Source organism: Coregonus clupeaformis, unplaced genomic scaffold (genome assembly GCF_020615455.1).
Source record: "Coregonus clupeaformis isolate EN_2021a unplaced genomic scaffold, ASM2061545v1 scaf1351, whole genome shotgun sequence".
Taxonomy (NCBI): Eukaryota; Metazoa; Chordata; class Actinopteri; order Salmoniformes; family Salmonidae; genus Coregonus; species Coregonus clupeaformis.
Window position 1 is genome coordinate 137010 of NW_025534805.1, and position 12223 is coordinate 149232.

A 12223-nucleotide genomic window follows, 5' to 3' on the forward strand; every position below is an offset into this window, starting at 1 on the left:
CGATGGCAACGAAATTAACGAGGCCAGAGCAGCAGCAGTAAGATGAGGCAGTAGGGCGACGGCAACGACACAGCCCAACGACGGGGAGAGCAGCAGCAACGACGACGGCAGCAGGGGATGGCAACGATAGCAGCAAAGCGGCAGCAGCAAGAATCGACGACGGAGAGGGGACGGCAAGAAGAGAGCTAAGAGGGGCGGCAGCAGCAGCAACGACGAGGCAGAAGCGATGGCAACGATAGCAGACTAACGACGGAGCAGCAGCAGAAGAGAGAGTAGGGCGATGGCAAGACAGCAGCTCAACGAGGGGGGAGCAGAGCAGCAACGAAGGCAGAAGGGAGAGGCAACGAAGCCCAAGACGGGGGGAAGAGAGAAGAGAGGCAGAGACGGCAACGAAGAAAGAGGAGCAGCAGAGCAGCAACGAGACGGCAGAGGGCGAGGAACGACACAGCTAAACGGGGAGCAAGAGCAACGATGAGGCAGAGGTGCGACGGCAACGACAGCAGCCAACGACGGGCAGCAGCAGCAGAACGACGACGGCAGAGGGGATGGCAACGATAGCAGCCTAAGACGGGAAGAACGAGAGGAGTAGGGGATGGCAAGAAATAAGACGGCGGCAGCAGCAGCAGAATGACGAGGCAAGAAAAGGATGGCAACGAAACAGCCAAGATGCAGCAGAGAGAACGAGAGCATAGGGGAGGAAAACCTAAGAAGCAGCAGCAGAGCAACGACGACGGCAGTAGGGCGATGGCAACGACACAGCCCAACGAGGGGAGCAGCAGTAGAACGAGAGGAGAAGGGCGACGGCAAGAAGCAGCCTAACGAGGGAGAGCAGAACGACGACGGCAGCAGGGCGACGGCAACGAAACCAACGACGGCGGCAGAGAGCAGAAACGAGACGGCAGAAGGGGACGAACGATAAAACAAGACAAAAAAGAGAGGGGGATGGAAGATACAGCCGAACGAGGGGCGGCAGCAGGAGCAAACGAGACGGGAGCAGGGCGAGGCAACGAAGCAGCACAACGAGGGCAGCAGCAGCAGCAAGACGACGGAGTAGGGCGACGGAAGAAGCAGCCTAACGAGGGGGGCAGCAGAGCAAGAGACGGCAGAAAGGAGGAAGATACCAACGAGGGAGCAGCAGCAGCAAAGACCAAGGGGAGGAAGATAGGCAAGAGGGAGCAGCAGAGAAGAGACGCAGAAGGGGACGGAAGAACATAACGAGGGGAGCAGCAGCAGCAGCAACGACGACGGCAGCAGGGCGACGGCAACGATAGCAGCCTAACGACGGCGGCAGCAGCAGAAGAAAGAGAGGCAGTAGGGGAGGCAACGATACACCAACACGGGGAGCAGCAGCAACGACGACGGCAGAAAAGGACGCAAGATAGCTGCCCAACGACTGGCGGCAGCAGCAGCAGCAACGACGAAGAGGGGAGGCAACGATACCAGCCAAGACGGGGTGGCAGCAGCAGCAGAAGAGACGGCAGAAGGGCGAGGCAAGATAGCAGCCAAGAGGGGGAAGCAGCAGCAGAACGAGACGGAGGGAGAAGATAGCAGCCAAGGCAAGCAGAAAACGAGGGCAGAGCGAGCAACGAAGCAGCAACGACGGGGAGCAAACGAGAGGCAGTAGAGCGAGGCAAGAAGCAGCTAAGACGGGGGGCAGCAGCAGCAGCAACGACGACGGCAGAAAGGGACGGAACGAAGCAGATGAGACAAACGAGAGAAGGAGGAAGAACCAACGAGGGGAGCAGCAGCAGCAGCAACGACGAGGAGAAGGGGAGGAAGATACCAAGAGGGGCAGCAGCAGAGAACGACGACGGAGAAACGAGGAAGATTAACGAGGGGCAGCAGCAGCAACGATGAGAGGAGAGAGGGCGACGGAAGACGGTAGCAACGACGGGGAAGCAGCAGCAACGAGAGGCAGAAAGGCGACGGCAACGAAATCAGCCAACGACGGCAGCAGCAGAGAACGACGATGGCAGTAGCGATGGGCAACGACGGCAGCCTAACGAGGGAGAGCAGTAGAAAATGAGAGGGAGGAAGAACAAAGAGAGCAGCAGCAGCAACGAGAGGATAGGGCGACGGCAATAGCATAAGACGGGGAGAGCAGAGAACGACGACGCAGTAGGGAGATGGCAATCGACAGCAGTAACGACGGCGGCAGCAGCAGGAGCAACGACGAGGCAGAGGGCGAGGAACGAAGACCCAACGACGGGGCGAGCAGCAGCAGCAGCAACGACGAGGAGAAAGGGAGGCAAGACAGGCACCTAAGACGGGGCAGCAGCAGCAACGAGACGGAGAGGGGAAAAACAGAAGAGGAGAAGAGAAGAGAGCAGAAGGGAGGCAACGAAAACGGAGGCAGAGAGAAGACGAGGCAAAGGAGGCAAGAAGCAGCCCAACGACGGCGGCAGCAGCAGCAGGACGAGACGAGGAAGGGGAGGAACGAGGAACAGACGGGGGAGCAGAGAAGAGATGGAGTAGGACGGCAACGAAGAAAAACGGGAGAGCAGAGCAACGACGATGGCAGTAGGGGAGCAACGATGAGACGAGGAGAAGCAGAGAATCGAGAGGAGAGGGCGATGGCAAGACAAGAACAAGGCGGCAGCAGCAGCAGAAAGAGACGGCAAAGGACGAACGAGAAAGAAGCAGAACGATGAGGCAGTAGGGCGACGGCAACGAAGCGCAAGACGGGGAGCAGCAGAGCAACGAGAGAAGGAGAACAAGAGCCAAGAGAAGAGAGCAACGAGAGGGAGAAGGAGGCAAGAAGCAGAAGAGGAGCAGCAGCAGCAAGAGAGAGAAAAGGACGGCAACGAAGGCAACGACGGGGGGCAGCAGCAGCAGCAACGACGACGGCAGAAAGGACGGCAACGATGAAGCAGCCAACGACGGCAGCAGGGCGAGGCAAGATACAGCAACGATGAAGAGAGAAACGAGAGGAGAGGGCGATGGCAAGAGGAGCCTAACGAGAAGAGTAGCAACGACGAGGCAGTAGGGCGACGGAATGAAAAGTAAGAGGCGGCAGCAGCAGAGCAACGAGAAGCAGGAGAGAACGTGGCAGCCGAAGAAAGAGAGAACAGACGGATAGGGGAGGAACGAAGCAGCTAACGAGGGGCAGAGCAGCAGCAACGAGAGGCAGTAGGGAGAAGATAGAGAACGAGGGGGGAGTAGAGCAGCAACGAGAGAGCAGGGCGATGGAAGAACAAAAGGGGGAAAAAAAGAGAGGAAGGGGGACGGAAGACAGCAGCAACGAGGGGCAGGAGCAAGAAAGGGGAAAAAAAGGCGGCAGCAGAAGCAACGAGAAAGAGGCAAAACAGCCAAAGGGAGAGCAGAGAAAGAGGAGTAGAGCGAGGCAACGAAGCAGAACGAGGGGCAGCAGCAGCAGCAACGACGACGGCAGAAGGGCGAGGAAGAACACCAAAGGGAGCAGCGACAAGAGAGAGAGGAGCAACGATGGCAGCCAAGAGCAAGCAGAGAAGAGAGGAAGGGCGACGGCAACGATACAGCAACGAGGGAGGAGAGCAGAGAGAACGATGAGGCAAGGGGAGGAACGAAAAAGAGGGAGAGCAAGCAGAAGACGAGCAGAGGGCGGACGGCAACGATAAAGCAGCCAAACGGGGGGCAGCAGCAGCAGCAACGATGACGGCAGCAGGGCGACGGAAAAAAGAGGGGAGCAAGAGCAACGAGACGGCAGAGGGCGACGGCAACGAAGCAGAAGAGGAGAGAGCAGAACGAGAGGAGAAGGGCGACGGCAACGATAAGCAGCCTAACGACGGGGAGCAGCAGCAACGAGACGAGGCAGTAGGAGCGATGGCAACGACGGCAGCCTAACGACGGGAACAGAGAAGACGAAGCAGGGCGATGGCAACGAAGAACTAACGACGGCAGCAGCAGTAGCAACGATGACGGCAGAAGCGATGGAACGACGGAGCCTAACGACGGCGGCAGCAGCAGGAAACCGACGAGGAGAGGGCGACGGCAACGATAATCAGTAACGACGGGGCAGAGAGAGCAACGACGAAGGAGAGGGAGGCAAGAAAAACGACGGGGAGAACAGAGAAGAGATGGCAGAAGGGCGACGGCAAGACAGCAGCCCAACGACGGGGGAGAGCAGAACGAGAGGAAGAAAAAGGGAGAGAGCAGCAAGAGAGGAGAAGGGAGATGGCAACGACAGCAGCCCAAGAGTGGCAGCAGCAACGACGAGCAGCAGGGGATGGCAAGAACAGAACGACGGCGGTGGCAAGCAGCAGCAACGATGACGGCAAAAGGAGGAACGAAGACAAGAGAGAGCAGCAGCAGCAACGAGAGCAGCAGGGCGACGGCAAGAAGAAACGACGGGATAGAAAGACGACGACGGCAGAAAGACAAAAAGCAGGCGAACGACGGCGCAGAGAGCAAGGAAGGGGGAGGCAACGAACAGCTAAAGGGAGCAAGCAATGAGATGGCAGAAGGGGATGGGAACGAGAGGGAAGCAGTAGAATAATACGAAAAATAACAGCTTAAGAGGTGGGAGGAAGGAGTAGCAGTAACGATGACGGCAAGGCGACGGCAACGACAGCAGCCTAACGACGGGGAGAGCAGCAGCAAGAGAGGCAGCAGGGCGACGGCAACGAAGCAGCCGAAGAGCAGAGAGCAGCAGCAACGACGACGGCAGCAGGCGACGGAAAGACAGCCCAAGAGGCGGCAGAAGAGAGAGAAGAGAGGCAGAAGAGGCAACGACAGCAGTCCTAAGACGGGGCAGCAGCAGCAAAGACGAGGAGAGGGGACGGCAACAAAAGCAGCCCAACGACGGGAAGAGCAGAATGATGAGGAGCAGGGGACGGAAACGAGAGCCAACGACGGGCAGAAGCAGCAGCAAGACGACGACGGCAAGGAGAGGCAACGATACAAGACGGGGCAGCAGCGAGCAGAACAACGAGACGGCAGAAGGGACGGCAACGACGCAGATAACGACGGTGGCAGTCAGAGTAGCAAGAGACGGCAGCAGGGGAGGAAGAACCAAGGGGCAGCAGAGATGGAGAGGGCGATGGCAACGATAGCACTCAAGAGGGGCAAGCACAGAACCGACGACGGCAGTAGGGCGACGGGAAAGATAAAAGACGGGGCGGCAGAGCAGCAACGAGAGGAGTAGAGGACGGCAAGAAGCAGCCAAGACGGAGCAGCGAGCAACGACGACGGCAGAAGGGGCGACGGCAAGAAGGTCAACGAGGGAGAGAAAGAGAGAGAAGCGATGGCAACGACAGAGCCAACGAGGAGAGCAAGCAGCAGAACGAGAGAGAGGGGAGGAAAAGAGCCAACGACGGGGCAGAAGAAGCAACGACGAGGCAGAGGGGACGGCAACGAAGAAGCCCAACGACGGCGGCGGCAGCAGCAGAGAACGAGACGGAGAGGGGACGGAAGAACAAAGGAGCAGCAGCAACGAGAGATAGCGACGGCAAGATACAGCAACGACGGGGAGTAGCAGCAAAGAGAGGAGAGGGCGAGGAACGAAGATAACGACGGGGTGGGAGCAGCAGAACGACGACGGCAGCAGGGCGACGGCAACGAAAGCAGCCCAACGACGGCAGCAGCAGCAGCAACGATGACGGCAGAGGGGAGGAACAGCGCCTAACGACGGGGAGAGCAGCAGAACGACGAGAGAAGAGGCGACAAAAGAGCCCAACGAGGGGAGAAGCAACGAGACGACAGAAGGAGAGGAAAAGAGCAAGACGGGGGGCAGCAGGAGCAGCAACGAGAGGAGAAAGGCGACGGCAACGATAGTAGCCCCAACGACGGGGCAGAGGTAGTAGTAAGACGACCAGAAGATGGCAACGATAAAGCAACGAGGGGCAGAGCAGCAGAACGAGACGACAGAGAGGAACGAACAGCCAAGAAGAAAGAGAAGAGAAGGGAGCAACGAAGAGCCAAGACGGGAGAAGGAGCAGCAGCAACGACGACGGCAGGAGGGCGATGGCAACGAAAGTCACCTCAACGAGGGCAGCAGCAGCAGCAACAACGACGAGGCAGAAGGGCGAGGCAACGAAGCAGCAAGACGGCAGCAGAGAAACGAGAGCAGTAGGGCGACGGCAACGAAGCAGCCTAAGAGGGAAGAGTAGAACGACGAGGCAGCAGGGGGCGACGGCAAGACAGCAGCCCAAGACGGGAGCAGCAGCAGCAACGAGATGGCAGAAAAGCGACGGAAGACACAGCCTAACACGGGGGGCAGCAGAGTAGAAAGACGAGGCACAGGAGGCAACGATAGAGCCAAGAGGGGGCAGAGCAGAAGAGACGGAGAGGGACGGCAACGATAGAGCCCTAACGACGGCGGCAGCAGCAGCAGAAACGATAGGAGAAGGGGACGGCAACGACAGAGCCAAGAAAGAAGAGAACGATGACGGCAGAGGGGAGGAAGAAGCAGCCAACGACGGGGAGCAGCAGCAGAAGACGAGGCAGCAGGGCGACGGCAACGAAGCAGCTAACGAGGCAGGCAGCAGCAGCAGAAGAGAGGAGAGGGCGAGGCAACGAAGATCAAAGGCGGCAGACAGCAGAAGACGAGGCAGTAGGGCGACGGCAATGATACAGCCGAACGAGAGAGCAGCAGCAGCAGCAACGACGAGGAAGGGCGAGGAACGATAGCACAAGACGGGGTAGAGCAGCAGAAGAGAGGCAGAGGGGCGACGGGCAACGAAGCAGCGAACAGGGGGAGCAGAAAATGAGACGCAACGATAGCGGCCTAAACGACGGAGCAGAGTAGCAGCAACCGACGAGGCAGTAGGGCGAGGCAACGATAAGAGGAGAGCAGCAGCAACGACGAGGAGTAGGGGACGGCAAGAAAAAGGGGAGCAGCAGCAGCAACGACGAGGAGAAGGAGGCAACGAAGCAGCCCAACGAGAACAGCAGCAACGACGACGGCAGAGGCGAGGCAACGAAAGCAGCCCAACGACGGCGGCAGCAGCAGCAGCAACGAGACGAAGAGGCGACGGCAACGATAAGCAGCCCAACGACGAGAGCAGCAGCAGAACGACGACGGAGAGGGCGACGGCAACGACAGTCACCTAACGAGGGCAGCAGAGCAGCAACGACGAGGAAAGGGAGGAAGAAGCAGCCCAACGACGGAGAGAGAGAACGAGAGGAGAAGGGAAGGCAAGATAGCAGCCCAACGACGGGGCAGCAGCAGCAGCAGCAACGACGAGGCAGAAGGGCGACGGAAGATAGCAGCCCAAGACGAGAGCAGCAGCAGAAACGAGGAGCAGGGATGGAACAAGCAGCCGAACGACGGAGCAGCAGCAGAAACGAGAGTAGGCGATGGCAAGAACAGCCCTAACGACGGGGCGGCAGCAGCAGAACGACGACGGCAGAAGGGGAGGAACGACACCACAACGACGCGGCAGCAGCAGCAGCAACGATGACGGCAAAGGAAGCGATGGCAACGACAGCAGCCTAACGACGGGAGCAGAGAGTAACGACGACGAAAGAGGAAGAAGAGCCAACGAGGGGAGCAGCAGCAAGAGACGGCAGAGGGCGACGGAACGATAAAAGCCGAACGAAGAGCAGAAGAACGAGACGGCAGAGGGCGGATGGCAACGAAGCAGCCTAACGATGGCGGCGGAGAGCAGCAGCAACGACGACGGCAGTAGGGAGACGGCAACGATAGGAGCCAACACGGGGCAGCAGCAGCAGCAACGAGACGGCAGCAGGGCGACGGCAACGAAGAGCAACGACGGGCGGCAGCAGAGCAGCAACGACGAGGAGAGGGCGAGGCAACGACAGAGCCCAAGCGGGGAGCAGCAGCAGCAACGACGACGGAGCAGGGCGAGGAAGAAGAGCAACGACGGCGGCATAGTAGCAGGAACGACGACGGCAAGGTGCGACGGCAACGATAAAACGACGGCGGCAGCAGCAGCAGCAACGACGACGGAAGAAAGGGACGGAACGAACAGCCCAAGAGCAGCAGCACAGAAGAGAGGCAGAGGGCGACGGCAACGATAACCCAACGACGGGGCAGCAGCAGCAGCAACGACGAGGGTAGGGCGAGGAACGAAGAGCCAACGAGGAAGAAACGAGAGGAGGAAGACACCAAGACAGCAGCAAGAACGAGAGGCAGTAGGGCGACGGAACGAAGCAAAGAGGGGCGAGAGCAGTAACGAGACGGCAGTAGGGGACGGCAACACAGCACCCAAGACGGCGGCAGCAGCAGCAGCAGCAACGACGACGGCAGTAGGGCGACGGCAACGATAGTAGCCAAGACGGCGGCGGCGAGAGCAGCAGCAACGATGACGGCAGCAGGGCGGACGGCGAACGAAGCAGCCAACGACGGCGGCAGCAGCAGCAGCAACGACGACGGCAGAAGGGGACGGCAACGAAGCAGCCCAACGACGGGGGAGCAGCAGCACAACGAGACGGCAGTAGAGTGACGGCAACGACAGACTAACGACGGGGCGGCAGCAGCAGCAACGACGACGGCAGTAGGGGAGGAACGAAGATAAACGGGGACAGCAGCAACGAGACGGCAGTAGGCGACGGCAACGACAGCAGCCCAACGACGGGGCAGAGAGAGCAACGACGACGGCAGCAGAGGAGGCAACGAAGAGCCAACGACGGGAGAGAGCAGCAGAAGACGACGCAGCAGGGCGAGGAACGAAGCCCAACGACGGGAGAGAGAGAGAACGACGAGGCAGCAGGGACGGCAAGAAGCAGCCCGAACGACGGGGCAGCAGCAGCAGAACGACGACGGCAGCAGGGTGACGGCAACGAAAGAGCCCAACGACGGCGGAGAAGCAGCAGCAGCAACGACGAGGAGAGAGGAGGAAAACAGAGCCCAACGACGGGGAGCAGCAGCAGAAACGACGATGGCAGTAGGGCGAGGAACGAACACAAGCAGAGAGAACGAGAGAAGCAGAGGCGAGGCAACGATACAGCAACGAGGGCAGCAGAGCAGCAACGACGACGGCAGCAGCGACGGCAACGAAGCAGCCAACAGGGAGAAGCAGAACGAGAGGAGTAGGGGGAGGAACGAAGCAGCCCAACGACGGGGGGCAGCAGCAGCAGAACGACGACGGCAGCAGGGGACAAGAACAACGACGGGGGGCAGCAGCAGCAGAACGACGACGGCAGAAAGGCGACGGCAACGATTAGCAGCCAACGACGGGGGCGAGCAGCAGCAGAACGACGACGGAGCAGGGGAGGAAGACAGCAGTAAGAGAGAGCAGCAGCAGCAAGAGACGGCAGCAGGGGACGGCAACGAAGCAACGAGGGGCAGCAGCAGCAGAACGACGACGGCAGCAGAGCGACGGCAACGACAACTCAAGACGGCGGCAGTAGAAGAAGAGACGGCAGAAGGGGGAGGAAGAAGCAGCTAACGAGGGAGGAGAGAACGACGAGGAGAGGCGACGGAAGAAGCAGCCTAACGAGGGGCAGCAGCAGCAGCAACGAGACGGCAGAGGCGATGGCAACGATAGCGAACGAGAGAAGCAGCAGCAACGAGAGGCAGAGGGCGATGGCAACGATAGCAGCCCAACGAGGCGGCAGCAGCACAGCAACGATGATGGCAGAGGGACGGAAGATAAGCAAGAGGGGAGCAGCAGAGAAACGAGAAGGGAGGCAACGAAGAGAAGAGAGAGAGCAGAGAAGACGAGGCAGAGGGGACAACGAAAAAACGAGCAAGCAGAAGAGAGGAGAGGGGACGGCAACGAAGCAGCTAACGACGGCGGCGGAGCAGCAGCAGCAACGAGAGGAGACGAGGCAACGAAGCAGCCCAAGAGAGACAGCAGCAGAAGACAAGCAGGGCGACGGAACGATAGTCAGCCCAACGACGGGGAGGCAGCAGCAGCAGCAACGACGACGGAGAAGGGTGACGGCAACGACAGCAGCCCAACGAGCGGCAGCAGCAGCAGCAACGAGAGGCAGAGGGGATGGCAACGAACACCCAAGAGGAGAGAGAAAGAGAGAAGGGAGATGGAACGAAAGCAGCCAAGAGGGGGAAGAGAGAGAAGAGAGGATAGGGCGACGGCAACGACAGAAGCCCAACGACGGGAGAGCAGAGCAGCAACGACGAGCAGAAGGGCGACGGAACGAAGCAGTAAGAAGAGAGAGAAAGAGGAGAGGGAGGAAGAGACTAACGACGGGGAGACAGCAGCAACGAGAGAAAGGGATGGCAAGAATCAGGCCGAGAGGGAGAGAGAGAGAAAGAGAGTAGGGACGGAACAAGAGCCAACGACGGGCAGCAGCAGCAACGACGATGGCAGTAGGGCGACGGCAACGATACACAACGAGGAGAAGCAGAGAAGACGAGAGAGGGACGGCAACGAAGAAGGGCAGCAGAGCAGAGAAGACACGAGCAGGGGAGAACGAACAGCAAGAGGGGGAAGCAGCAGCAGCAACGACGACGGCAGCAGGGGACGGCAACGACACCAGAGAGAGAGCAGAAGACGACGGCAGAGGGGCGAGGCAACGACAGCAGCCCAACGACGGGGGGCAGAGCACAAGAGACGGAGCAGGGGGAGGAAGATAAGCCAAGGCGGGGCAGAGCAGCAGAACGAGAGAGGAGGGCGACGGCAACGAAGCAGCTAACGACGGGGCAGGCAGCAGCAGAACGACGACGGCAGCAGGGCGACGGCAAGACAGCAGCCCAACGAGGGCAGCAGCAGAGAACGAGAGAGCAACGATACAGCAGCCCAACGACGGCGGCGAGCAGCAGCAGCAGCAACGACGACGGAGCAGGGGCGACGGCAACGAACAGCAGCCTAACGAGCGGCAGGAGCAGCAGCAACGACGACGGAGAGGGGAGGCAACGAACGAAAAGCAGCAAGAGAAAAAGAGGCAAGAACAGAAGAGGGAGAGCAGCAGCAACGACGACGGCAGAAAGGTGCGACGGCAACGAAAGCAGCCAACGAGGGGCAGCAGCAGCAGCAACGAGACGGCAGAGGAGGAAGAAAAGAGGAGAAGAACGACGAGGAGCAGGGCGACGGCAACGACAGCAGCCCGAACGACGAGCAGCAGCAGTAGCAACGAGACGGCAGAAGGGGAGGCAAGAAGCAGCTCGAACGAGGGGAGCAGCAGCAGAACGAGAGACAGGGGACGGCAACGATAGCAGCCTAACGACGGGAGAGAGAGCAACGACGAGGCAGAAGGGGATGGCAACGATGTATAAGAGGCAGCAGCAGCAACGATGAGCAGAAGGGGCGACGGCAACGATACAGCCCAAGACGGCGGCGGCAGCAGCAGCAGCAAGAGGAGCAGGGGAGGCAACGATGAGCAGCCACGGGGAGCAGCACAGCAACGAGACGGCAGTAAGGGGAGGAACGACAGCAGCCTAAGAGGGGGAGAGCAGCAGCAAGAGAGAGAGGGGACGGCAACGAACAGCAAGACGGCGGCGGCAGAGAGCAGAAGAGAGTAGCGACGGCAACGAAGCAGCCCAAGAGCAGCAGCAGCAACGAGATAGAAGGGCGAGGCAACGACAGTACTAAAGAAGAGAGCAAGATGAGGCAGAGCGAGGAAGAAGAGTAAGAGGCAGAGCAGAGCAACGAGACGGAGAGGGTGACGGCAAGATAGCCTAAGGAAGCAAAACGATGATGGCAGCAGGGCGGATGGCAACGATAGCAGCGAACGACGGGGTGGTAGCAGTAGTAGCAATCGACGACGGCAGAGGGTGACGGCAAGATGCAGCCTAACGAAGCAGTAGCAGCAAAAGATGAGTAGGGATGGAAGATAGCAGCCTAACGAAATAACAAGAGACGCAAGATGGCAAGAAGAGCCTAACAGGGCAGCAGCAGCAGCAAGACGACCAAGGAAGAAAAGACACGCAGAGCAAAAAAGGAAGGATGCGACGGCAAGACACAGCCTAACGAGGGGAGAGCAGCAGCAACGAGACGGCAGAAAGGCGACGGCAAACAAGCAACGAGGCGGCAGCAAGACAGCAACGAGAGGCAGAGATGGCAACGATAACCCAACGACGGCGGCGCAAAGAGCAATGACGAGGCAGCAGGGGCGGAGAAGAACAGCCAAGAGACAGCAGCAGCAACGAGAGGACGGCAACGAAGCAGAAGAGGCGGAGAGAGGAAAAGAGGATACAATGATAACAACAGCAAGAAAGAGAGGGAGGAACGATACACTAACGATGGCAGTAGCAGCAGAAGAGATGGTAGGTAGAGTGAAGATGAGAATGATAGCAGCCTTAACGACGGGAGAGAGAATGACGATGGCAGTAGGTGATGGAAACGACAGCAGCCTAACAGACTGCAAGAAAGAGCAGTAA

The 12223-nt window shown here is 59.6% G+C and overlaps 2 protein-coding genes across 2 annotated transcripts; both read left to right on the forward strand.

Annotated features, from left to right (window-relative positions):
• Nucleotides 1-2126: 2126 nt before the first annotated feature.
• LOC123486920 (conglutin beta 5-like) lies at nucleotides 2127-2651 on the forward strand. Its single transcript, XM_045218086.1, has one exon. The coding sequence runs from the start codon at nucleotides 2127-2129 to the stop codon at nucleotides 2649-2651; it is 525 nt and encodes a 174-aa protein (XP_045074021.1).
• A 6168-nt stretch (nucleotides 2652-8819) lies between these two features.
• On the forward strand, nucleotides 8820-9329 carry LOC123486921 (octapeptide-repeat protein T2-like). The gene has a single exon (XM_045218087.1). The coding sequence runs from the start codon at nucleotides 8820-8822 to the stop codon at nucleotides 9327-9329; it is 510 nt and encodes a 169-aa protein (XP_045074022.1).
• Nucleotides 9330-12223: the final 2894 nt, after the last annotated feature.